This window comes from Ictalurus furcatus, chromosome 10 (genome assembly GCF_023375685.1).
Source record: "Ictalurus furcatus strain D&B chromosome 10, Billie_1.0, whole genome shotgun sequence".
NCBI lineage: Eukaryota > Metazoa > Chordata > Actinopteri > Siluriformes > Ictaluridae > Ictalurus > Ictalurus furcatus.
The window spans coordinates 29,396,272-29,422,824 of NC_071264.1; the positions used below are offsets into that span (position 1 = coordinate 29,396,272).

The 26,553-nt window shown below is 37.7% G+C and overlaps 2 protein-coding genes and 1 long non-coding RNA gene across 7 annotated transcripts in view; 1 reads left to right on the forward strand and 2 right to left on the reverse strand.

Annotated features, from left to right (window-relative positions):
* usp10 (ubiquitin specific peptidase 10) overlaps positions 1-13,141 on the reverse strand; it is a 39,848-nt gene extending 26,707 nt beyond the window's left edge. For all 3 annotated transcript variants that reach the window (XM_053635461.1, XM_053635460.1, XM_053635458.1), the window contains exons 1-3: positions 13,002-13,141; positions 1,230-1,298; positions 383-428 (exon numbers count right to left, since the gene is read on the reverse strand). In XM_053635461.1, coding sequence (XP_053491436.1) covers positions 383-428; positions 1,230-1,298; positions 13,002-13,022 — 136 coding nt within the window. In that variant the 5' untranslated portion in view covers positions 13,023-13,141. The remainder of the gene's footprint in view (positions 1-382; positions 429-1,229; positions 1,299-13,001) is intronic.
* On the forward strand, positions 12,988-19,695 carry marveld3 (MARVEL domain containing 3). Of its 3 annotated transcripts, none has more exons than XM_053635463.1 (4): positions 12,988-13,112; positions 17,342-17,686; positions 17,808-17,875; positions 19,020-19,695. In XM_053635463.1, exons 2-4 carry the CDS (start codon positions 17,388-17,390, stop codon positions 19,628-19,630), a joined length of 978 nt encoding a protein of 325 aa, XP_053491438.1. In that variant the 5' UTR covers positions 12,988-13,112; positions 17,342-17,387; the 3' UTR covers positions 19,631-19,695. The 3 variants fall into 3 exon arrangements, with proteins under 3 accessions (XP_053491438.1, XP_053491437.1, XP_053491439.1); XM_053635462.1 differs by lacking the exon at positions 12,988-13,112 and adding an exon at positions 16,116-16,208; XM_053635464.1 differs by lacking the exon at positions 12,988-13,112 and adding an exon at positions 16,125-16,208 and having other exon boundaries at positions 17,345-17,686.
* Positions 19,696-19,781: 86 nt separating this feature from the next.
* Positions 19,782-24,710, reverse strand: LOC128614149 (uncharacterized). The gene is made up of 3 exons (XR_008387000.1): positions 21,915-24,710; positions 21,388-21,788; positions 19,782-21,340 (listed from the first exon to the last, which is right to left on the reverse strand). It is a non-coding gene; the product is annotated as an uncharacterized LOC128614149 (long non-coding RNA).
* Between the last annotated feature and the right edge of the window lie 1,843 nt (positions 24,711-26,553).

Below are 26,553 nucleotides of genomic sequence, written 5' to 3' on the forward strand. Positions count from 1 at the left end.
AACTGTAATCAACGCTAAAAACATTCAGTGCGTTGATAATATCAACATTGTTTTTAAGTTCAAAATCGGTGCTAGCGCCGCTAGTTACGCAGCTTAAACTCGAACGCACGCAGTTTTTTCATTCGAACGTGCGTTTTAATCTTAACTTCGACGAATATTTGAATGTTTTACTCTGACAGCCCTCGATCAGACGCAACGCTGCTAACGTTCGCTCTTACGTAAACAAACACGCGTGTAAACACGACGAGCAATGTCGAGGTCAGCAAAAATGATCCCGGTCACGTCCGTATATCGCGTGATAAGTTGATAACGTGATTATCGTGACAGGCCGAGTAACGAGGATGCGTTCTGAACGCGGTGTAAATGACCCGAGTGATCTTACCTGAGTTATGACTGACACAGGAGGCTCTCTCATTGAAGGGGGGAAGCTGTGTGTTTACAAACAAAGAGAAAAATCATACTGGTTGTGCGTGTATATAAATGCATCAAATACTCATTTACAACATGTACACCAAAGAAGGAGGAGTTTCAATATCTTAATTTACGCGGCAACAAAATGGCCGACAATAATACGGCGAAGCGAGCACGGACACTCGCACTCTTTCTTGTACATTTATTTATTCTTATTTTTTTTAAAACTAAGAGGAGAAACGCTGTACTTATATCGCAGAATATACACCCACTATAATAACAGGAACGCCTGCTCATCCGCACAATTATCCAATCAGCCAATCACGTGACGGCAGCGGCGCATGCTAGCGTATTAAATCCTGCCGATACGGCGTCGATCAGGTCGAGAGCTCCGCCGTCCTGATGTGAACGTGAACTAAATCTCAATCTGTTTCCAAGCCGCCGTATGATTGGTTGATTGGATAATCGCGTGAACGAGAATTAATTTAGACAGATACCTATACATCATCTCGAAAGTCGTGTTTAAGTACTCTTGTCCATTTCACTTTTGTCTTGATGGAGATTATGCTCTGCCTCGGGAGGACATGGTGCGATAAATTACGAAGCCGCACCCAGCGCTAAGGAATTCTTCACTTAGCTCAGCGTTAAATCCGTTTTTCTAGTTACTCCTACTCAGTCACTCGAGACGTACATTTAGAACGCAGGACGCACGGGGCCGCCATTTTACAGCTGAAGGATAACAGTCGACTCTGATGTCACTAATAATCTTAAAGTATCATGGAGATGGATCTAATAAACAAAATCTTTTTTTTTTTTACCTCAACAAAACAGCGAGGCGTCACAAAGAACTGCTTGAACTCGTCCGGGCTGAACTCCCCGAAGATGTACTGTGGAAACAAACAGAAAGATTTATAATTTATTATATGTAATTTAATTACATCAAATCAACGGCATCCATTCAGTACCGTTTAATTTGAAATGATTAAAAATAAATAAATAAAAATCACCACCATACCAACGATATTTCAGAAAAATGTATCACGTAATCGTTTATCATGATGGATATTATAATCAATATATCGCCCAGCCCTACTTCAAAGCATAATGATGCAGTGGAGTAAATTAAGGACAGTTGGTTAGTTTACCTTGTCGAGGCAGTAAAATCAAGACCGAGTGCTCGGGAAACAAAAATAATAACCTGTCCCAACACGCAGGTGAACTGTATAATTACATAATACCGTTCATGTGTTTATAAAGCTGAATTTCCATGCAGGCAAACACAGGGGAGCATTTTAAATACAGCAAAGTGTTGACGCAGTGATTCACTGCTCCGTGTTTGCTTTTAATGAGGAATAAAGGGGAAAGGTGATGTCAAAGTCGTTTATCAGTTCGGGGGGGAAAGGACGAGCCTGAAAGCGATGAGTCATGAAGGATCGGCGCGGCGATACGAGGCCGTGACGTGTGACTCGGCCTTCGCTCCGAGGAACGGCGCGAGGGAGAAAACGTGAAAGACTGCAGAAGACCGACGTGCATCGATTTCACAACCTTCCCCTCGTTAAACCGCTCGAGTCGCCGGTGTTCCAGATCTCCAGACCAAGAAAGACGGCAATGGGGCAGAAATGACACGCTGTAAAACACTGACTGTTTTATATCGTACACACGCTGGGTGTATGTCGGGGTGGACGCTATGAAATATATATCCAGATACGTGAAAAATCAATCATTTTGAACAGGGTTTGCTCATGAAGCACCAGCAAGTCTAATCCCCCCCACTACTTGCGCTGGATTACAGTGCGAGTACACCGTTACAAGATTTAAATGAAGATTAGTTGAAAAAAGGTGTATATGTATATGTATATATATATATATATATATATATATATATATATATATATATATATATATATATATAGAGAGAGAGAGAGAGAGAGAGAGAGAGAGAGAGAGAGAGAGCGCACAGCAAAATATTTGTACAGTAGTATATTTCATATGTAGTTAATGTTAATATAAACTTTTTTAATGATATTTACTCATATGGCCTATATCCAGTTAATGTTAATATATATATATATAAATATAAAAAAGTGTATATTATATACCACCAGTTTGATGTTCAGTGATGAAGTAGAAATGCTTGTGTGTGTGGAGAGTGAACGTGAGACTAACAGGAGGGTTTTTACAATCCAGTCAATGTTAATATGAATGAATAACATTCAACAAGTTAATAATCTTACTTTAATCTTCAGAATCGAGTTCATGTGTTCATGTTCATGTGAGTAATGTGTGTTCTGTTGATGAGAACAGTTACTGTCAAACAACTTGTTGAAATGGAGAGAATAAAGTTTTTATTTGCATTTCTTTCAGAATTGTGGAATTAATCATCATTCATTTATAAGAAAGCATAAAAGGCAGAACTATCGGTATCGGTTGAGATCGCTCTGAATAATCGGGTATCGGTATCGGCTGGGAAATTTAGTATCGGTGCGTCTCTAGTATTAAGTATACTAAAAAATACGCTAGCTACTCTAACAGTTCTGTTTTACATTAGGTTTAGCTAGCTAGCTAGTTAAGGGCTTTGATATGAACTACGGATGTGCATGTTATCCGACAGACTAAATAAACAAACGCTTGATTTATATAATGCAAATCGTCTCCTCATAACGTACAAGCAAATCTTTGGACGTTACTCGAGTCGTTACTTCGATACACGTCGTGTTAAAAACCGGTTATAAATAATACTATTAGTCTACTATTCATTTTTTGGAATGTATAAATTAATATTATGAATAATTTATTTTATATATTTTAAACAGATATACACACACACACACACACACACACACATACATATATACACATACACATACATACACATACATACACATATATATATATATATACACATATATACATACATACATATATATATATATATATATATATATACACACATACATACATATATACATACATATATATACATACATACATATACATACATACATATACATACACATATATATATATATACATATATACATACATACATATATATATATACATACATACATATATATACATACATACATACATACATACATATACATACATATATATATATATATATATATATATATATATATATATACATACACACACACACACACACACATATATACATACATATATATAAAAAATACTAGCAGTTTGTAATTGTTAGTTAGGTTTATAATCTAATTGTTTAAAATGATATCGCAGAAAACCGTGACAATTTATCCCGGTATTAATATCGCAGAAAACCGTGACAATTTATCCCGGTATTAATATCGCATCATCGTATCGCCCGGCTGTAGGCCGTTTTCGATCAAAATTAAGATACTAATCTTTGCAGTTGGTAAGTGGTTTTTCAAACTGTGTTTATAAAAATACACGTTTACTAATCATTAATGCAGCGGTTCTCAACCCGGCGGGGGCGGAGAGAGTGGGAGGGGGGCACAAATTGTTTTCAAGAAAAAAAGAAAAAGAACACACACAGACAGGGTGTCATTTGGGTACTTTATTGCTTTTCAAATAGAACGTGCATAAATGAAAAACCCCGCGATCCCTCCACCTCTGTATTTTCTTTTTGCTGGGGAGAGGCGGAGCTTAGCCTTTTATCGAGCTGTCAGTGCAGACCAGTGTTGCCAACTTAGAGATTTCTCAGGACCCTTTAGAGACACTTTTTTTTTGGCCAAAAAAAAAAAAAAAAAAAGTGCCTAACAACAAATCTAGCAACTTTCAGGACAAACCTTAGTGAGTTTCCAAACGAGCGCCGGAGATGTAACAACGTCATGGATAACGAGACGCGCCCTTCCTCCACGTTTACATCATTCGTATGCGAATGATTTTAGAGCGCAAGACGAATGGAACGCGACATGTTTTACATGTAAAACAGTCCACGTTATTACAGCCTAGTGCTCTTGTTCAAAGTAGTTACAGTGTTCAGAAACATTTCTGATCACTCGTGTTGCACACCTGTCCGTTATATAGTTTTATAAAAAAAAAAACCCATAAAAGTTATGAAAAGTAATTAAAGAAAAGTAAAAACAACACAAAAGCAAAAAAAAATTTAAAAAAGCTATCCATCTTGTGTTTTTGATAGATAAAGTTATACATGGAAAGATTTCACATAGAACAGATAATCATTATACCTGGTCTCCTACAGTTGGGGGATGGGGTGTGGGTGCACCACGTGACAGGGGAAGCTTGGGAGGACTTTAGTTACAAAGGGTTGAGAAGTTCTGTGTTAACGTATTCTATGCTGGTAAAAATGAACAGGTTATTCCTGTAAAGACACCGTGTGTGTGTGTGTGTGTGTGTGTGTGCCCCCATGTTGCTCAATCCTGTTAAACTGGATGCTTAATGGAACAAATGTGCTCCAGCATGCAGTTACATATGTGCTTCTTTTCCCACTCTGTATCTCAGCTGTTCTATTAACTCTGCCAGTCCTGACAAAACATTACCCTGTTCCTCTTATCCTTTAAACTATTTATTCCGCATTACGTTTAGGGAATGTACGAACGATGACCTTTTAAGTCCTCCTCCTCCTCCTCAACCGGACACACGAGCCATCGATCCAAATCTCACTAGCCAACGAGAGTAAAGCGGCGCTGAGCCCCGCCCACAAACGTGAGATCTGTCCCAGAATGATGAACGCAATGTTAAAGGTCACGCAGGTTTGGGCACGCAGGTTTGCCCCAGGTTCATCTGTTTGCTGGGGTTATTTCCATATTATTTTGCTGTAGTGCCAACAATCAAAGTGGTGAAAAACAGTGTTTTTGAATGCATGAGCCCAGAAACGTCTGCGAACGTGGAACCGACCTCATAAAGCAAAAACTGGTGCGCCGGTCCTGGGAAAATCTGGTTTTATACATCAATAATCACGATTCTTTACCCAGCTTCGCAAAAGCAGAAACAGGAAGTAACCCGACAAATCAAACGGAACACGTTACTCGGCATGCGGCGCCAAGAGCGGTTGAGTCGAGGCGAACCACAGACCAGGAGGACCAGGGACCGGACCCTGGGGGGGAGGGGTTAAAAAGTTAAACGTTAAAGAGTGTGTTTGAAGCAGTTAGTGGTGAGGAAATGAGTAACAAGTTGTGTCGGTGCTGAGGGGCTACAGGAAAACACTTTTCTGTAAGAGCAGGCGGTTCCTGGATAAGTTTATTGACGACACGCAGCAGAAGCGCTAGCTAAAACAGCAGTCCGGCTTTGGGACCGGTAGCTCAATGGATGTTAAAATCTTTTCGTCGTTTCTTTTTTTTTCGTTCTTCTCGCATTACATACCACGAATTATCTTTGCTCTCCTCGCACTCGTCACCTACACACTAAGCTTGCTTAATACATCAACTTTTAATCCCTGAAACTTTATTCAACGAAGCACAGGAAACTTCGGCTTTAAAAAAAAAAAAAAAAAAAAATCCTGAAATAAGTTTTTCCCTGAAATACAGCGTCCTGTCTACGCGTTAACCGAACCGACGGCTAAACTCGAGCTTCTCCGACCTTCGCCCGTCTAAATCTGATGATCCCGCTCCTCTGCAGCTAACCTGCTTTCATCCAGCGGGCTATAATTAACTTAATCCTGATTGCACTAACCGGCGTTAAGTCTAAAATCTCCCGAGCGCAGAATGCACACCAAGAGGCGGGTGCTGAGAGTTATTTACTCGGTGTGAAAATTTTCTGCACGTGGGCAAGGCAGGAATAATTCTTTCGGAAATAAACTTAAACACGCGTGTATATATACACACACACACTCATATATATATATATATATATATATGAACAGCTTCAGCAGGTTGGAAGAGAAACGTGAAACAGGCTCCGCACACATGACAATAATCCCCCGGCCTCTTCGCATTCAACACGTGTGAAAAGCGAGAGAAAAGAGAATGCAGCTGACGCAGACGGAGCTCTGCTGAAAACGGCACAACGGCGTGACGCTGTAATCCGACAGCCTCGACGCCGCTAATACGGCGCACAACAGAAAGAATTTCACTTTGCTTCTTTTCCGCAGGCGTGCCGCACGTACCGCGCTAAGCTCCCCTCTCGCTGCTCGCTTGGAGAGAGGATTAACACAAATTGGCCATCTGTATTATTTCGACATGCTGAGGTGACGACACCGTGAACGACGCAGACGTGGCCGGGGGCAAAGTTCACACCTTTCGGGCCAACCAGAGTTTAGGAACCCCCCAAAAAAGTTGCATAACTGTACCGGCGATTGATTTGATAAAGAAATTCACATATTTCCATATATAATGGTGACGCACAAAAGTTCTGCCACATGAGATCTATCGTTGAACACACACTCTCTCACACACACGGTTATCTAGGCCTACAGGGAGAGCCGTTACTGGATTATCAGACGGCAACAACTGATAAAACACGAACGCAGTGGCCTCACCCCTACAGACGACCCTTAACGCCTTCCAACAAAGTGGGCGGGGCTTAATCTCATATTCGTGTTCTGATATGTTTCAGCAATAAGCGTTGCTTGGAATCGCCTCCTTTCGCCGACGTGGTGACGGAGCATCAGCAGAAACGACTGGGGGTTGTGACAAGCCCGGAATTATGACTTGGATACCAATACCGACTTTAGTATCGTGACGTTCGGTATTAATGACACTACGTGTCGATGTTTTTTTTTTTACTAAAAGATAAATTTACCAGTTATCCGTTTGCATCAGCGTTTATTGCACTGATTAAAAATAACAACTTAACGTTATTCATTTAATTAAGTATTTATTAGTATAGTAAATAATTAGCAATTTAAAAAACATTTTGTCCATACTAGTCTGGCTTTATTCTGACCAGAAACTGCTAGTCGAGGCAGAAACTTTAATAACTCTCTGCATGCTCGTTGTCGTCTTAAACACTTGAACAACTCGATGCGTCGTGCAACCCTAGTGCTACGTTTAGACTCAAGCGATCTTTAATGACTTTGTGAATGAGAATTCCTAAATCTGACAGGGCAGATTATGTGTGTGTGTGTGTGTGTAGGGGGGAAAGGATCAAAGTTTTCAAAACCAGCGAATGAAAAAGTGCTGGGAGCCAATCAGATTCAAGCACTCTTAAAGATCCTGAAGCTTGTGGCCTGAAAAGTGCACAAAAGATCTGAGTGGGAAGAGAAGCAAACAGGAAGTGGTAATAGGTGAAAGCGCACGTTTGAACGGGAGAAAACGATACCAATCCAGAATGGTGATATTACATTGTTTCTGCTTATAGAAATGTGCTTAAATCCTGCAAAACATTAGGCTGCTTATATAATTTTATATTTTATATTTTATATATATATATATATATATATATATATATATATATATATATATATATATATATATATATAAATATATATATATATATATATATATATATAAATAGTCTTTTATATATATATATATATATATATATATATATAAATAATCTTTTATATATATATATATATATATATATATAAGATTATTTATATATATAAGATTATTTATATATATATATATATATAATCTTATTTATATATATATATATAAATAAGATTATTTATATATATATATAAATAAGATTATTTATATATATATAAATAATCTTATTTATTTATATATATACATAAATAAGATTATTTATATATATAAGATTATATATATATATAAATAAATAAGATTATTTTTATATATATATTATATTTATATATATATATAATCTTATTTATATATATATATATAAATAAGATTATTTATATATATATATACATAAATAAGATTATTTATATATATATAAGATTATATATATAAATAAATAATAAATAAATAAGATTATTTTTATATATTATTTATATATATATATATATATATATATATATATATATATATATATATATATATATATATATATATATATATATTTATTTTATTTTTTTTTAAATAAAGCTATCTACAGCACCCTCCACTAATATTGGCACCCTTGGTAAATATGAGCGGCTGTGAAAAACTGTCTTTATTGTTTAACCTTTTGATCAAAACAAATTCACAAAATACTCTGCTCTCATGGATATCAAACAATTGCAAACCAATCACAGGTTTATCCAAAAAATTATTTTTTAAATCTAGGTGTGCAACAATTATTGGCACCCCTATGAATTAAAATGAGAATAATATATTTGTCGTATATTCCCATTGATGATGTACATTTTTTAGTACACCTGAGTGACTAGGAACAGGAAATTGTTCAAGCATGACTTCCTGTTTCACAGGGGTATGAATATGAGGTAACACAGGCCAAATTCCCTTGGTCATTCATAACAATGGGTAAGCGCGAGGAATATAGCTGTGATGTGCGGCAAAAGGTTGTTGAGCTTCACAATATGGGAAGTGTCTATAAGAAAATAGCACAAGCATTGAAAATGCCCATTTCCACCATCAGGGCAATAATTAAGAAGTTCCAGTCGACTGGAAATGTTATGAATCGACCTGGAATTGGACGTGTGTCTATATCGTCTCAACACACTGAAGAGGACGGTTCGAGTGACCAAAACATCTCCAAGGATCACAGCTGGAGAATTCCAGAAGTTAGTTGCGTCTTGGGGTCAGAAAGTCTCCAAATGTTTTGGCTCTTTAATGTTTTGGGGCTGTTTTTCTGCCAGAGGATCTGGATGTTTTGTTAGGATACATGGCATCATGGACTTTATCAAATATCCTGTTCCAGCAGGACAATGATCCAAAACGTACATCAAAATCAACACAAAAATGGTTTACTGACCACAAAATCAAGGTCCTGCCCTGTCCATCCCAGTCCCCTGACCTGAAACCCACAGAAAACCTGTGAGGTGAACTGAAGAGGAGATTCTGTATGGAGGAACGATCTCAGATCCCTTTCCATGTATTCTCCAACCTCATCAGGCGTTATAGGAGAAGACTCAGAGCTGTTATCTTGGCAAAGGGAGGTAGCACAAAATAGACTAAAAGGGTGTTAAATTGTTCCACAGCTATATTTAAAACTATCTTTTTGGATAAACCTGTGTTGTGTTTGCAATTGTTTATCTACGAGAGCAGAGTATTTGAATTTTTTTTTTTACAAAACATCAAAAGGTTAAAACAATAAAGACAATTTATCACAGCTTTCTTTGCTCCTATTTACCAAGGGTGCCAATATTAGTGTAGGGCACTGTAAGTACAGACTATGTTTAAAAAAATAAATAAATAAATAAGAAAGAAAATGTTACGTATTTCCCCCAACTTCATTTAAAAAGTTACACGTCAGCGACACGTCATTTATGTAGCGTGTCTCGTTTCGGCAACAGCTACAGTTGTCACTTGTGGGCGTGTCCTGTCTAGCAATTTTTTTTAAAAGGATTTACACACCGCTTGGGTTTAAAGAAATGCTTGATTTACATGTTACATCCTCAGCTTCGTACTAGTTTCATTGTCAGATTTGACTAGCAAAGCAAAGTTAACTGTACTAGCTACGTACGCTCGACAGAGGCACCGACGATCTCTGCTACGTTCGTTCCTGTACAATTTTAACGAGGTCGTATGTGACTCGATAAAAAATAGGAAACTGGAACTAACTGCAAGTTGTGAGCGGGGAACTGAAGACACATCACATCCCACGTGCGACATGATTGTTCCGAGGAACCCTTTGGCTTTTGGACCTTAAAGACATACCTAATTTGCATAGAACTGAGAAAATCTCGATTTAAACGTAATTGTTGCTTCACCGTGTTTTTCCTCGCTCCAGTCACCTCTGGCTTGTTCATCAGGAATCGCAATCTACACCCAGATTCCTGTAATGCGGCTTTGTGAAAGTTTATCGGACCAAATTAAACCTTCAGCCTCATCGACTCCTCATTACAACACTGCAGCGCTGTTAGCTGTTAGCACACCACTCAGACGCATTTCCTTTCCTAAGCTCATTGTGGGGATTTTTTCCCCCTCCAGGACCCCACGGTGAACCCATCGCTCCTTCTAATAAGACACGGAAACACTCTGGCGTTGCTCCATCATTGGCAGGGGAAAAAAAAAAACGTTCAACTGAAACCGTCATGCAACCATTAATAGATACATAAGCTCAACCAGCTCACGACAGAGCTGAGGTATGCGACACCCTGCGAGCATTTCAGGCTCTCACTGGGGCAGAGCAGACGCTACTGTTTACACAAAGTTGAATCGCAGGGAATCTTTATTGCCCTAAATGGCATCTCTGAGCTAAACGGTAAACCCAAGAGACGTGAAAATACTACATTAAAGACCCAGTTTGTGTTTCTTATCAGGTGCTTAGAAGCAAAACTGACTCAAAGAAACATCATCTTTGCTGTCTGCTTTACTGATTAATAGTCATCATTCCTATGGCTTGTCAAATATTCAAATAAGCCACGCCTCTAATCCGCGTGATGAATTGTCGCATGACCAATTTCCAGCGAGTGCCAAGATTTCATTCCGCACGTTGACGCGTTTCCTTTTGAATCAGTAAGTCGGACTGATGGCGCGCTAAGGTGCTTGACAGCCAACCGCGTTTCGAGATATTCCACACCATGTCATACCCCTCCCCCCGTCCAATCTAAACAAACCCGACGGTAGCTTAGCGAGCTAGCTAAATACAGAGACGACGACATGCCGCGTGTTTTTGACGTTACATCGGACGTGTTCAAGACAAGATCGAACCTCTTGGTGGCGCCAATGAGGTGGAGAGACATTGGACACGCATCTAAGTGGTGTAAATAAATTAATATCACTGACTCAGAGATGGAACAGGCTGAAGGCATGGTAAAACATGCTTCTGGGGAAAAAAAAAAGTTACATAACCCCGCACTCTTCCAAATGAAGAGACGGCAAACTTTTAACCTCCGCTAAGCGACGGACGGAAAAAGACACGCCAGTGTGTTAACACGTGCTGAAAAACAAACTTCATTGCTGACAACCGTGTACTTTTCGTGTCATGCGGTTGTTAAGAACGTAAACGTTTTTCTGTTAGTCACCACAAAAAGTATTTTACATGGTGCTTTTGCATAAATGCAGCATAATTCTCTGATTATTTTAATTATCTCTCAGTCTAGATGTAATTAACTTCATTTAAATTGTACCCCCCTCCCCCTAAAAAAAAAAAAAAGAAGGACAAAAGTTTAGTTGATGTCAGGTTTTAAGCGTCTCTGAAGTCAGAACTTTTAGAGAAAGACACGCCCCCGGGGGCGGGACAAACACATTCTAGAGAGCCTATTGGACGAACACAAGATCAGCACAGGATGAGTCATCAAAAATTGTGAAGTGTTTTTCCTAGAAGTGGTGAACTACAAAACTAATTTTGTTGGGGGTTTTTTCCCACTAGATACAGTATACGGGCGAACGGTACAAAAAGTTCTGACTTCAGAGACGCTTTAAACCTGACATCAACTAAACTTTTGTCCTTTTTTTTTTTTAAGGGGAGGGGGGTACAATTTAAATGAAGTTAATTACGTCTAGACTGAGAAATAATTAAAATAATAAGAGAATTATGCTGCATTTATGCAAAAGCACCATGTAAAATACTTTTTGTGGTGACTAACAGAAAAACGTTTACGTTCTTAACAACCGCATGACACGAAAAGTGATGCTGGACTTTTTTTTTTTTTTTTAAATAAAATAATGAAACTTAAAGTCTACTTTAAAGGCCTAATTTTTGAGTAATAAAGTTGCTAAAGAGAGATTGTCTAATTTCCTCAGGAAACAAGAGAGCATGTTTAGCGCACTAGCGTCAGTAAAAAGCTAACTCGCAGGATAAAATCCTTTAAAAAAAAAAAAGTTTACACAGATATGTATCATAAAATGAGATACATTTATATCGATGTAATTCTTTATTTAGTTTTAAACTTGGAATGAAAAGGAAAGAAGGGAAATAATCCCGCCCCCTTAAATCAACAGGCCCGAAACAGTGTCAAGTCATTAGCTAGCTAGTCACACAGCGGCTAAAATCTGAACAAGTCCGTTACAAATCTTAACGCTTCCTAAGATTAAAAACGCTCCTTTCCAACTTTAATCACGTCGTTACAGGTCACCTCGTACATTCACAATGATTAGAAACTCGAGTTAGCTAACCAGGGTTAGCTTGCTAGCTTATCTGAGCTAGCGACCGTTAATAAAATGTGCTCACGCGCATGAGCGGGCCTGCTGCCACACACACGCGCGCGCGCACACACACACACGCCCTCACGAGCTCAATAACCTCAGAGTTTATAAAATGTTCCCCTTACAGTAATGACTCGTATTGATTTTTTAAAGCTTTTCGGACGTGCAAAACTTTTGTACACGAAGTCTGCGTGATAGTGCGACTTCATTTCAGTGAACTGTAATAACAAACGGAATAAGGCAGGCGTGTAGGCCTGCACCACCACGCTGAAGTGTTTCAATGAGAAGAGGGGGGGGAAGGAACTAATTCAAATTCAAGGATTTCGCGTTTCTAAAATCATAATAACACACCGGACACAACCGGCTTTCACGAGGAAGTGTGCTAATGCGTCGAAACCACGCGTTAAGTTTGTACACAAGACGTTTTTCCTGACACTTGAGCGAGTTTATTTGGCAAGTCGCTACCTGGTTGCCGTGCGCAGCCATGCTCCCGGTGAGATGGATTTTCTTTTCCCGTCCGTCTCCTTCAGCAGAAAGATGGCCGTCCTGTCGCGGACAAAGCGCTCTGGTTTAACGGTAAGTGCTTTCAAGCTCAGTCGCCTACTCTGACATGCCGTCCATGGTGCTTAATCGCCGGTGTTTGTAGCGCTGTTACTCGTGTCCGTGTGCTACTAAACTCCCCCAACATATCACGCTGCTTCCCCCGCCATCGCCGCCATCTTTGTCTTGCCTGAGCACTACACTCTCTGTGCAGCAAGTGGCGCATGCGCGTTTCCCATGCGGGTGGGAGGGGCCGGCGCGAGAGCGAGAACGAGATCGAGAGACAGAGAGACGGCGCGCGCACACATTCAAAATAATAATAAATAATATACAATTTTCGGGTAGGATGAAGGGGAGGGGAAGAGACTGGAATAAAGTTGGTGTGACGTTGGACGTTCGATATTCGCGGAAATTAAGGGACCGTCTCTAAAGTTACATACGACATTGTTAAACACGTTTCTAATTTTATGTATGGGCCCATTCTGTAGTGAAATTCATATCTAATTTACATGTGATTTAATATCATATTTTGATAAATATCTAAAAGGTGTGCGTTATAGCTGACACCTAGATGAACACTTTACAGTTGTTTGTTTGACTGTACGTCATTCCCTTCAAATGCTATTGAGCTTTTAAATTATGGTATATTTTGTGTATGGGCCCATTCTGTAGTGACATACATGTCTAATTTACATATGGTTTAATAGCTTATTTTGTTAAATATCAGAAATCTAAAAGGTGTGCGTTATAGCTGACACCTAGATGAACATTTTCCAGTTGGTTATATGACTGTAAGTCATTCCCTTCGAATGCTATTGAAGTTAGAAACGTGTATAACAATGTCGTGTGTAACTTTAGAGACGGTCCCTTAATTTCCGCATGTCCGCGAATATCGAACCTCCTACGTCACACCAACTTTATTCCAGTAGGGGAGATTATAAAATACAATTAAGAAAATGTTAACTATATTCTTAAAAATTGTGCAGTAGAGCAGCCATTATGGAGCTTGGAAGCTGAGGGAAAATATTTTAAGATTATGAATTTCGTATATTTGTATTATTTAGCCTACATGTGACCTTACATAGTTTTTATTATTATTTCTGTGTTGTTTTTATTTTATTTTTTAAATTCATTTTTAACATATTTGTTTTTAATTTGCTATGGATTAACATGGTCTTTGTTAGAGTAAACTTTTTTTTTCCTGGAACCTTAGATGCAAGTGAATGTGAAAAGATGTCTCTTGCCCTGCTGAAAAAAAGAGAAAAAAACAACAATAAGAAACATCCATAGAATTTGTAATGGTTTTAATGGGGATTGTATTGGTTTTAATGGAAACTGTAATGGTCCCTGTGGGTTTCTACTGGTAATTTGTTGTGTTCTATTGGTGGTATGTTATGTCTAGTGGATACTATTAAGGACCAATAATGGTAATGGTTTTAATATTTGTACTTGTAGTGGAAACCATTAAAATATCCGTGATGGTTTCTATCCGGGGGAGGGGATCAGCAGAGCAGTTTTATCATTATTGTTTCACTTATGAAAGAGAAAAGGAAATAAAACATTATATAGCAAGTTACTAGTCGTAATCATTTTATTATTTGGTAAGACACAAGTCATGTATAATAACTATTCAGCCAAAAGTATGTAGACACCTGATCTTCACACCCCTATGTGGTTCTTCTGCAAACTGTTGCCACAAATTTGGAAGCACACAATTGTATAGAATGTCTTTGTATGCTGTAGTTTTATCATTTCCCTTCACTGGAACTAAGAGGCCCAAACCTGTTCCAGCATGACGATGCCCCTGAGCACAAAGCGAGCTCCATGAAGACATGATGTGTTAAGGTTGGAAGAACTCGAGTGTCTTGAACAGAGCCTTGACCTCAACCCCATTGAACACCTTTGGGATGAACTGGAACGCCGACTGCACCCCAGGACTCCTCATTACCTGACATCACTAACACTCTTTTCGCTGAATAGGCACAAATCCTCACAGCCACGCTCCAAAATCTAGTGGAAAGCCTTCCCAAAAGAACGGAGGTTATTATAATTGCAAAAGTGGACCAACTCCGTGGTCTTTCAATGGGCGCATATGGGTAATCTCATGATATTCACATACTTTTAGGCATGTAAATCACTAGGGACCAAATTAAAATTTCATTAGCAGAAACAAATTAGTAGGATGCTATTATCGTTGTCTTACTGATAATGTGTGTGTGGTTTATTAAATTATTAAGCACACCACACCAACTGGTGATTTTAAAAGGATGTCAAAGGAGGCAAACATCCCTTGTTTTACCCAAACCATTATTTAGCATATACTGTAGACTATATAAACACGTTTTATTCTAGTATTATATCCAAAACAGCATTATGTTAAATCATCAGAATGTACAAATATATCAAATATCACATTCTTTCAAGTATTGCAAAAATAACTAAAACCGACCACAATGAAAATAGCTGGGAACAACAACAACAACAACAAATGCATAGATGAGTGTAGATATATTTTGTTTGCTTGTTTTTAAATATTCTAAAACTTTAGCCAATAGGTTCATTTCTGTTTTAAAAATATTGTGAAGTTTCAAGAATGTCTGCTTATGAAAATAAGATTTTTGTAGAAATAAATTGCACAGTCATTTCAAATGTATTAATAGGTCTGTATAGGGAACGTGGAGATGATGTGACACAGCATTGAACCTTACAGAGGGGAAAAACATAACCTCAACTTTTATTTGAGAAGAAAGCAGATAAGGGACAAACTAACCAGTAGTCACATGTTAGCACATAAACTATTGCCTTTCTTTGTTTTTAACAAATACAGTCGCAGAGACTGTAAAAAACAGAAAATAAACAAACCACAAATACATTTATTTGCATGCAAAGTGTAAGATGTGGAGATAGATAGATAGATAGATAGATAGTGTAATAACCTCATTTAATGGGCACTGGAAAACATCTTTTCATATGTTTTACTATTAAGCTGCATAAACGAACGGCTATAAGGAATAAACACCTGACGTGTAAAGCCCCACCCCTGAGACAGGTAAGGGGGCGGGGTTTAATGTGGAAGTTCAAAGTGAAACAAATCGATAAGCAAAACAAGAAGGATCATTAAATCCACTGGAGGTACTGTATATTTTTGTTTTCAGTCGGCTGGTTTAAGTGGAGTCTGAAATGCAATGGTTCAGATTCATTTATGAATACAGTTGCTGTTGTTTTTTTGCTTGTTTGTTTGTTTGTTTGTTTGTTTTAAATATGTTTCGATTAGGCCAAAGAGGTCTAGAAGTAGACGTGAACTAAACCCAGATGATCTGGAAGTTGAAGTCTTGATATTTAAGATATAAATAACGTTTTATATGGCGGAAGATTTCTGACTTAATCAGTATTGGCAAAATAAATAAATAAATAAACAGCGCATTGAAAGTTATAAATAACTGCGTAGTGATGTTGTGTGAAATTACAAATGCTTAATAATATCAAGAAATTAGTTTAAGTTGTTAAAAAAAACAGCACAAGAGATTTATGTATGTTCATTTATTAATAACGCGATATGCGACTTGAACTTCAAGAAATCACTTCCGCATTGAACGTTGAGGGGGCGGGACTTTCGTCAGCACTGCTTTTGATTGGTGCATCACTGGTGACTGCTTGCTCTGATTGGGCGCTTCTGTACTGTCGGTTTTGTAAATACGTATTATAAATAAACGACGTAAGTATTTGAAGCTGTGAATCAGAGAATGCTAAAGGCGATCAGATTTATGGAACAATAATTGGAACAATTCTACCAATCACTGAGCTCTCTGAGTTTTGATGGGTGTATTGACAGCTTACCTTTAAAAGGATTTATGTATTTATTTATTTATTTATTTATTTTAATGTCACATTATATACGTGTGGTCCTTTATTAATGAATCTATTTGATTAACAATTCAATATTCTGAAAAATGCTGCATCTGTTTTTGCATACTCAGCTAGAAATTTTGCACGAACTGGTATAATTGTTTATCACTTGTCTGGAAAATAACGACTAATTTGATAACCAGACAGGTATTTTGACTAGAAGTACAGTTGTTATTAATTTGCTCAACAAAATGACATGGCAAGAATGCAAGACATTCAAAGATTTAAAAGACATCGGGAGTCTGTGAAGAATATTTTCACATCTCACAGATACGGGGTGTTTTATTTACAGCATCCTCAATGAAGCGTCATTATTAAAGCTCTACGTTTAATATCTGTCTTTTCACCTGTCATGTCAGTAGTCAGAAGTCTTCTCACTCTCTGAGTGTGTGAGTTTGAGTGGCAATGCCGGACCGGGACCATAAGACGAGGAACCAGAACTATCCTGGGCCTGAAAGGAGAGACCGGGACAGAGAGCGGGACAGAGAGCGGGACAGAGGCCGGGACAGAGACCGGGACAGAGACCGGGACAGAGACCGGGACAGAGGCCGGGACAGAGGCCGGGACAGAGGCCGGGACAGAGGCCAGGACAGAGGCCAGGACAGAGACTGGGACAGAGGAAATGAGTCCTACAGGGAGGACAGGAGCACGGTTTGTCATTACAAAGAGAGATCGAGGAACTACGGAGAACCAGATCAGGAAGTGTAGGAGGAAACACCTAAACATCTCTTACTGTGGTTTTAATCATGTTCCTGACTCAGGATCTTATTCGAAACAGCTTATCATCAAAATCACTTGGTTTTTTTTGTTTTTTTTAATCTGTAGATTTACACCTTACGAGTCAAGAAATGAAGAAGCTCTTTACAACCTAAAGTATATTCCCACCGCCAGAGGTAAGTCATTTATGCAGGAAAACACAGTGTTCCAGCCAGTAATAATAGTTTAAAGGTGCTTCACTCTTTTGTACGAGAAAATGAGGAATTCTGGAAAAATATGTACAGTGTTAGTAGATTATACTGTATCAGAGCACCGTATTGTTCAGCTACAGTAACACTGCTGTGATTATATTGTAGTAATTAATAACAGCATCATTCAATTTACTGTAAAATCAGGTGCTAAAAGTATTCACCTGAAGCAGCAATTTTTTTTTTTTAAATAAAATAAATCCCTGATTAAGGTTTGATGTTAAAAAAACAAAAAAACAAAACATGGCTTCAATAAATGTAGCAAGGTACAGTAAATAGAAAAAAAAAAACATTGGTAAAGCTGGACAACACTAGGTAAAATTAGCCTAGCGTGGTCTGATTCAGTGTTTAAAAAAAAAAAATTAAGTTTTTATACTGTAATTTGATATCTCATTCTTGCATACTTATATTTCATTAATATTAAATTCTATTTCATTTCATTCTTAATAAAACTCCATAGCTAGTTATTTTTTGATTGAGAGGTCTGGAGTTTTCTTAAGGCGGATTTATCCAAATAGTCGATTATGTAAGTACGAAATGACGAGGCGTGCTGTTATAGGAAAATAATCCACACCCGGGTGGTGTGATACGGCCTGACGCGAACTGGAGTTACTGTCACCACTCCTCTGTTGATTATTTTCTCTTACACCGCAGCAATTTGTCAACTATTACCATTTATTTATTTATTAATGAACGATGCGTCCCGCTTTTTTATTGATTTGTAGATACATTTAACGTTCTCTGCAAAATTAGTCGGTTCTTGTCCTTAATGAATTTTTTGTTTTCCTCTCTTTTAACGTTTGTATGACAAAAAATGAATAAATCGCAGCTTGTCTTGTTACCGAGCAACCGCGAAGAAGCATAAACTCCCCTGTCCTGAAGATGTCGGAAAACTTACGGCTTCACCTCTGACTGCTACAAAGCACCGACACCGGAGACTCCTTCCTTAAATGTTATATAAACGTCTCTTAATAGAAAACTGCACCATATCAACGATGACGTCTTTGTGTGGTTTTTTTTGAGCTTTAGATTAATGAATTAGCATTAATGTTGTGTAACCTTTCGTCTGCAGGCCTTTGCCAGTTAATGCAGTTTTTGGTGAACTTGCTGATCGTGATCTGCGCCGGCGTTCCGTACAGCAACAAGGGTCGATACCAGGACCTGGCCGGCCTGGGCGGGCTGTACTACTACTATTACGGCGGGGCGCAGGCGTTCACGACGCAGGAGGCGGCGAAAGTAAACGAGCTGAGCGATCTTTTCTACAAGCTCAAGCTCCCTCCGTATATTTTCACCATGGCGTGCGGTGGAGCGCTGATGGTTTACGCTTTAGTCATGTTGGCACTCGGGGTGTTGCGCGTCCCGTACCGCTGCCCGGTCGTGCTGCTGCCCGAGGCCCTGCTGGACGCACTGATCAGCCTGGGGTATATCCCTGCCGTGGCCTTTTACTTCATCAGACTCAAGGAGACGTACAGTAACCCGATCTGCAAGCAGAGGGAGGACATGTACTTGAGCAAAGGCATCAAGGGTTATGAGTGCAGTCTGAGTGGGACGGACATCGCAGGAGGGTTTTTCGGCGTGATGGGCGTGTTCGTGTTCATGGTGAGCGCGGTGTTCACTGTGAGAGCGTTCAGAGCCGTCAGACAGATGAAGCAGCAGAGGGAGGCAGAGGATAACTACGTGTAAACACTACCGCTGTAATTATCGCCGCTTCTAGTCGAGGAGCAAGTGGATGCAGAGGATTAACGGATCATGTTACCTGGGAACATTTTTCACTCCATTAGTTATGCATGACGTGATTAAACCGTTCCTTTAATGTGAATGTCAGTTTCGGACCCTTAAAGGACATGATTACAAAATAAACTACCCAAAATTTGATGTTTTTTTTAAAGAGATTTGTAAGGCACTACACTTTTTATATATATTTTTTCAATAAACATTAACGTGAATTATTTCTGGGTGTTGTATTTACCTTCAACTAAATCCTTCTTGTCGTATCAACCCCCAAATCTGGTAGAGCCGGTTTGTCAGCATGTCACACCTGTAAGCACTTCCTCAGTGGTTGTATGAAAAGCTTCTGACATGTTAACACTCGGTTTAAGTGTTTTTCTGTGTGTCGTTTTTGGCTCATTAATAACGATTTCTGTCTCTAGATAAGATTTTTTTAAATTGACCAAGGGTGACATACATTTGAGGAGTGGGAGTGAGAATTTAAACTGATGCCAGTTTACACAAATAGGAACAGGCTCAGAAAAGAAGAATTTAGTTCGCACTTTACAGATATACAGGTATACTCTCCCTCCGAGTGTCCAGTTACTGTTGCGCTTTATGATGAGCTTTATGCTCCTCTCTCGATCTGTAATCCACATGCAGCAGTCATTATAATGGTTTACGATCCCTTTTCTCATAACAGGCTCCCAGTGAGGACACAGTGTAAGTGATGCAAACTACAGCAAGTAAATTTAAGTCCGTAAGATGCTGGTGTGGATTTCTCTGATTAAATTGGAAGTGTATCTTTTTTGTAGGATTCACTTAGACGAGTACACCGCTTCAGAAACACTTTCCGTGCAAATTTACTGGACTTCACTGACTTTTACTGACCGAATTTATAAATTCACTTAATGACTTTATTTACTTACTGACCTTACTTTACTTTGTCTTTACTTACTATTTACTTACTGACTTATTTACCTACTGACTTTATTTACATAATGACCTTACTTTACTGATTTATTTACCTACTGACTTTATTTACATAAGGACCTTACTTTACTGACTTATTTACCTACTGACTTTATTTACATAATGACCTTACTTTACTGACTTATTTACCTACTGACTTTATTTACATAAGGACCTTACTTTACTGACTTATTTACCTACTGACTTTATTTACATAATGACCTTACTATACTGACTTATTTACCTACTGACTTTATTTACATAAGGACCTTACTTTACTGACTTATTTACCTACTGACTTTATTTACATAAGGACCTTACTTTACTGATTTATTTACCTACTGACTTTATTTACATAAGGACCTTACTTTACTGACTTATTTACCTACTGACTTTATTTACATAAGGACCTTACTTTACTGATTTATTTACCTACTGACTTTATTTACATAAGGACCTTACTTTACTGACTTATTTACCTACTGACTTTATTTACATAATGACCTTACTTTACTGACTTATTTACCTACTGACTTTATTTACATAAGGACCTTACTTTACTGACTTATTTACCTACTGACTTTATTTACATAAGGACCTTACTTTACTGACTTATTTACCTACTGACTTTATTTACATAAGGACCTTACTTTACTGACTTATTTACCTACTGACTTTATTTACATAATGACCTTACTATACTGACTTATTTACCTACTGACTTTATTTACATAAGGACCCTACTTTACTGACTTATTTACCTACTGACTTTATTTACATAATGACCTTACTTTACTGACTTATTTACCTACTGACTTTATTGACATAAGGACCTTACTTTACTGACTTATTTACCTACTGACTTTATTTACATAATGACCTTACTTTACTGACTTATTTACCTACTGACTTTATTTACATAAGGACCTTACTTTACTGACTTATTTACCTACTGACTTTATTTACATAATGACCTTACTATACTGACTTATTTACCTACTGACTTTATTTACATAAGGACCTTACTTTACTGACTTATTTACCTACTGACTTTATTTACATAATGACCTTACTTTACTGACTTATTTACCTACTGACTTTATTGACATAAGGACCTTACTTTACTGACTTATTTACCTACTGACTTTATTTACATAATGACCTTACTTTACTGACTTATTTACCTACTGACTTTATTTACATAAGGACCTTACTTTACTGACTTATTTACCTACTGACTTTATTTACTTAATGACTTATGAATGGATTACTTAATTTACTTAATGACTTGACTTACTTATTTATCTACTGACTATTTACTTAATGACCTTACTTTACTTACAGTCATTATTTACCTACTGACTTTACTTCACTCACTTGTCTTTATTTATTTCACCTACTTTACTTACTGATTTTATTTAGTTACTAACTTTATGTACCGACTTTAAATGCTAATTTAATTTACTTACTGACTGACTTACCTAATTTACTATTTACTTACTTACTCTATTTAGATACCGACTTAATGTTTTAATTTACTTACTGACTACTTAATGACGTACTTTTCTTATTGACCTTTCTTAATTTACTTACTGAACTTACTTGCTTTGCATAATGGCTTATTTCACTTACAGACTTTCTTTACTTACTGACTTGACTTAACTTACTTACTGACTTTATTATTTTACTGACTTTATTTACAGTCTGCATTACTTACCGACATCTTCCTTACTTTATTTACTTACTGACGTTACTTGCACGGAGAACCTTCTCTTTTGCCACAGTATGAATGTCTTTTAAGGATGCAGTGACTTGATGCGAATGGAATTTTCTGGAATGGTCGCCTCTCTGTCTTTTCTGAAAGAAATGACTTAAAACACACTCCACAGTATAAATTTTTATTGCTACTTGGCTGAAAAAGTAATTAAAAATACAGCTTTTCTGCTCCAAACTAGTCATAGCAGCATCTCAAATGAAATAATGAACCATCACCCACCCTCGAAATCCGAAGAGGTTTAAAGTCTAGCTGACAAACAGCAAAAGTGCTTGCGTTAATCCTTCTCTTAAATCAACAGAACAACAATTTTTTCCTTTAGAACTCATTACATTAAATATAGAACATAAACTATTCAGCAGATTTCTGCATGCTTAAAAAAAAAAGAAAAAAAAAAAGACCCAAAACAAAACATAAAAATATCATATACATTAGGCTTTGGATATTTAAAACAATTCTTATAAACAGATAGGTTGTTTTTGTACAAAGTAACCGGTCCATATATATTTATATCTTTAATTATATGTAGTTATTGATATAGGGCATGCTTCTGACATTTAATACATTTATAATTTGTGTCAAGTAAAACATTTCGATGGGGGTGACTGCAAATTCTCGATTCTGTACTGAAAGACCAATAAATCTGCACGAATCAATGACGTATAAAAATAAACCTCAGCTTCTTGGCATTGAGAGAAAATATAAGTGTCTCTAGAAAAAAAAAAAAAGCAAAAAAAAAAAGCATAAATGTACAGAAATAATAGAGATTGAACTTTGGTCACATGGCAAACAAGCTAACATCTTTCAAAATGGCTGTCTGTCCAGAACACGCCTTCATTTGGAAGATGATATAAAATATACATTCAAGGTAAAACTTTTTTAAAAAAAAAACAAAAAAACAACAACAACAAAAACAAACCATAATACGCATAATACATCAGCAATCTTACCGTCTTGTGTTTGAATATTGTTAATGAATTACTTACAGGCAGGCAAATAAAATAAAAGCATACTGAATCCTCAAGGTTGAATAAAATACTTCTGAAGTTAACACGGCTTGCAAATGAGACAATCGTAGCGACGTTATCAAATTGAAGACTTTTTTACTCTCGATCACTGCTCCTGTTTTTCTTTTTATGTAGTTTAAACATGAATAAAAGTAATATATTAATCAGTGGTCATTTATTCTAACTGCAAATTTGTCTGGTTAAAAAAAAATCGAGTTGGCCACGGTGCTAGTACGGTATCGGCGCACTAACTAGCTGAATTCACTCTCTAGATTAGATTTACTGTGCGTTCGGGTCCTCCTGAAAAGTACGTTTTTACGAATTGGGAAGTCTTAATTACGACATCAGGTGTGTTCAAGGCAGTGCTCAGAGCAAGATGGCCTTCTCTTAATTAACGACAAAAAAAAAAAATACAGCAAGGTTTATTAACTGTACTTGTAAAAAATAAAGAGAACAAAGAATGCGCATCAGGTGTGATTAGCTTTTTTTTTTTTTTTTTAATGTTTTTAATAAATGTATGAAGCCAGTGTAAACTTTATCGTTACATATTATTTGGTAATTGTACAATTCTATCGTATTTTGTGACGGAAATTAGCTTGTTTTATTGTCAATAAAAAAGCCTGACATTTAACTCGCACCGTATCCCAGGGGAATAACTGAAATCAGCTTCTGAGGTGAGAAAACATTCAATTTGAACAAATTTACCATCAACCACAGACGTTGCATCCACTGATTCCGCCATGTTTTCTTACTGATGACCTCCACTCGGAAACTCGCAAAGAAAATCCAGAGTTTCCCACTCGTAATTACGACTTTGTGGTGGCGTTCGTGTGTGTTCAACTCATAAATATGATCTTTCCGACATGACTCGAACGTGCTATTATTATTCCCAGTAATGCAGACGCAATAAAGATGGGTAATGAGGAAGCTGTTTGTCTATGCTGTAGTTTTGGAAGCAGAAAATCACAAGAGTTTGTGCGACTTAACAGTGAAAACAGACACGTTATTTTTAGTTAAATCGCAAATTTTGAATTGTGGAAATATTTTCGATTTGACATGTCGTAAACCTCCTCGTATTCACTCATTATTCACTACTTTGTCCTCCATGTTTGTTTTTCACGCTCAAGCGCAACTTGGGACGTGATTGGTTTAGTCGCTCGGCAATTTTCTGAAAAAACAAAACTTTTTCTCCCATCTTCGGACGTTTTTACGCTGTGGCGTAAAAAACCCTGGCAGCACTTTTTAAAAGTGGCCATTTGCATGTAAAACATGCGCTGGTTGAGAAAAAACACCAAGTGTTTGGGAAAGCAGCCTAAAAGAAGTTGTTTTTGTGTGTGTTGGCACGGAGAATGACGAATAAACCTAGTCCATAAAAATTTGCTTATAAATCGTAATCGTAATACAGCTTTCAAAATGTAAAGGCAAAAAAAATGTAATATTTTAACTGCATTTACACGCACGGTGGCTTAGCGGTTAGCATGTTCGCCTCACACCTCCAAGGTCGGGGGTTCGATTCCCACCGGGGCCCTGTGTGTGCGGAGTTTGCATGTTCTCCCCGTGCTGTGGGGGTTTCCTCCGGGTACTCCAGTTTCCTCCCCCAGTCCAAAGACATGCATGGTAGGCTGATTGGCATGTCCAAAGTGTCCACAGTGTATGAATGGGTGTGTGAATGTGTATGTGATTGTGCCCTGCGATGGATTGGTACCCTGTCCAGGGTGTACCCCGCCTTGTGCCCTATGCTCCCTGGGATAGGCTCCAGGTTTCCCCGTGACCCTGAAAAGGATAAAGCAGTATAGAAGATGGATGGATGGATGGATGGAACTGCATTTACAGGCAGGGGATTTTTTTCTAACCTTTTCTAAGCATTCTGATTGTCCTGTGTTTTGTTTTTTTAAATCTGACCCACATCCAAAAAAAAAAAAATCTGAAAATCTATAATTCAGGATATTTTTTTGACTGGGTGTTTCACTGAGCAAAGTGATTAGTGAATAAATGACCACTGAGTAAGAAGCAAGAAGTTAAAGACAGAGTCTTGACCTCCAGATGACTCCGGTGTGGTTTTTTTTTTTTTTTTTTTTTTTTTGGGAAACAGTGGAACGTCACATTCAGCAGAGGTGCCAACATTGCTAACAAGACTAATACACCCCATTTGTTTACTATTGGCTCGTAAGTTTCGCAAATTCACATGCCACCGAGTTCACGGAGATAAATTCAACTTGAAGCAAAAGTAAACGCTAATCAAAAACAAACGGTCATTTACATCCTGCGTCCTTTCCCTTTCGGTGAAGTTTCTTTTCTGTCAGGTGAATTTTATTCACGTTTAGCAAAAAAAAAAAAAAAGCAAAAAAATTTTGTTTTCTAGCATCTCCCATATCTCGGTAGCAATGGATCAAAAATAGCAAATGCATAAATGTTGCCACCTCTGCATTCAGTGCCAAATATAACAATTACAGCATGTTTGACAGTTTGACATGTGACACAATGCCAGCAAGGACGTCTTACGTCTTCCCAGTTATTAGTCTTCAATACTTTCTTTTTTTCTGCATTTCTTTCCACGAAGGATTAAGTGCTTAAGTGATTACTGAATAAAATAAAAACACCATATCTGGTTACTTCCTCCGACCCAAAGCCCCACCTGTGTGCATGTCGTATTCAACAAAGTTCTTAACAGTGTTTTAAGTTTTCCCTACTGGATTATTCTTAAAGGTCAGATGTGATCTCTAGCGAGAACGTTTGATTGAGAAGGTGGGTGGGATCGTAAGGGTAAACAAACAAATTTCTAAGCAGACATCAGTGTAAGGACTGACAGGGGACTGACAACGGTACCATCACGGTTATAACTAGTTATGAGGACAGATGGTTTTGTTTTTCATTTCTTACCTCAGACTCAGATGTTGTGCATATTCAGCATTGTAAAAAATATTAACTACGACACATATTAATCTCCTCATTAAAACGGTGAGCCTTCTTACAGCCCTCGGTACCAAGGATATATACCAGGAAGGCTGAAACGTCGCCAAATATGACGTGAAAACGGTTCAGTTAAATGTCCATTCTGAAGACGTTACTCCTCCAGGAAATCTGGACACATTCTGTGGGTGTGGCCTCGTTTGCGCTTTTTGAACGACTGTCTCCAATCGTGTATT

Bases quoted from the DNA above. Each gene is read 5' to 3' on its own strand.
- marveld3 (XM_053635463.1), top strand. From the start codon at position 17,388: ATGCCGGACCGGGACCATAAGACGAGGAACCAGAACTATCCTGGGCCT. The intron at 17,687-17,807 runs GTAGGAGGAAAC...TTTAATCTGTAG, and splicing joins GGAGAACCAGATCAGGAAGT to ATTTACACCTTACGAGTCAA. The intron at 17,876-19,019 runs GTAAGTCATTTA...TTTCGTCTGCAG, and splicing joins GTATATTCCCACCGCCAGAG to GCCTTTGCCAGTTAATGCAG.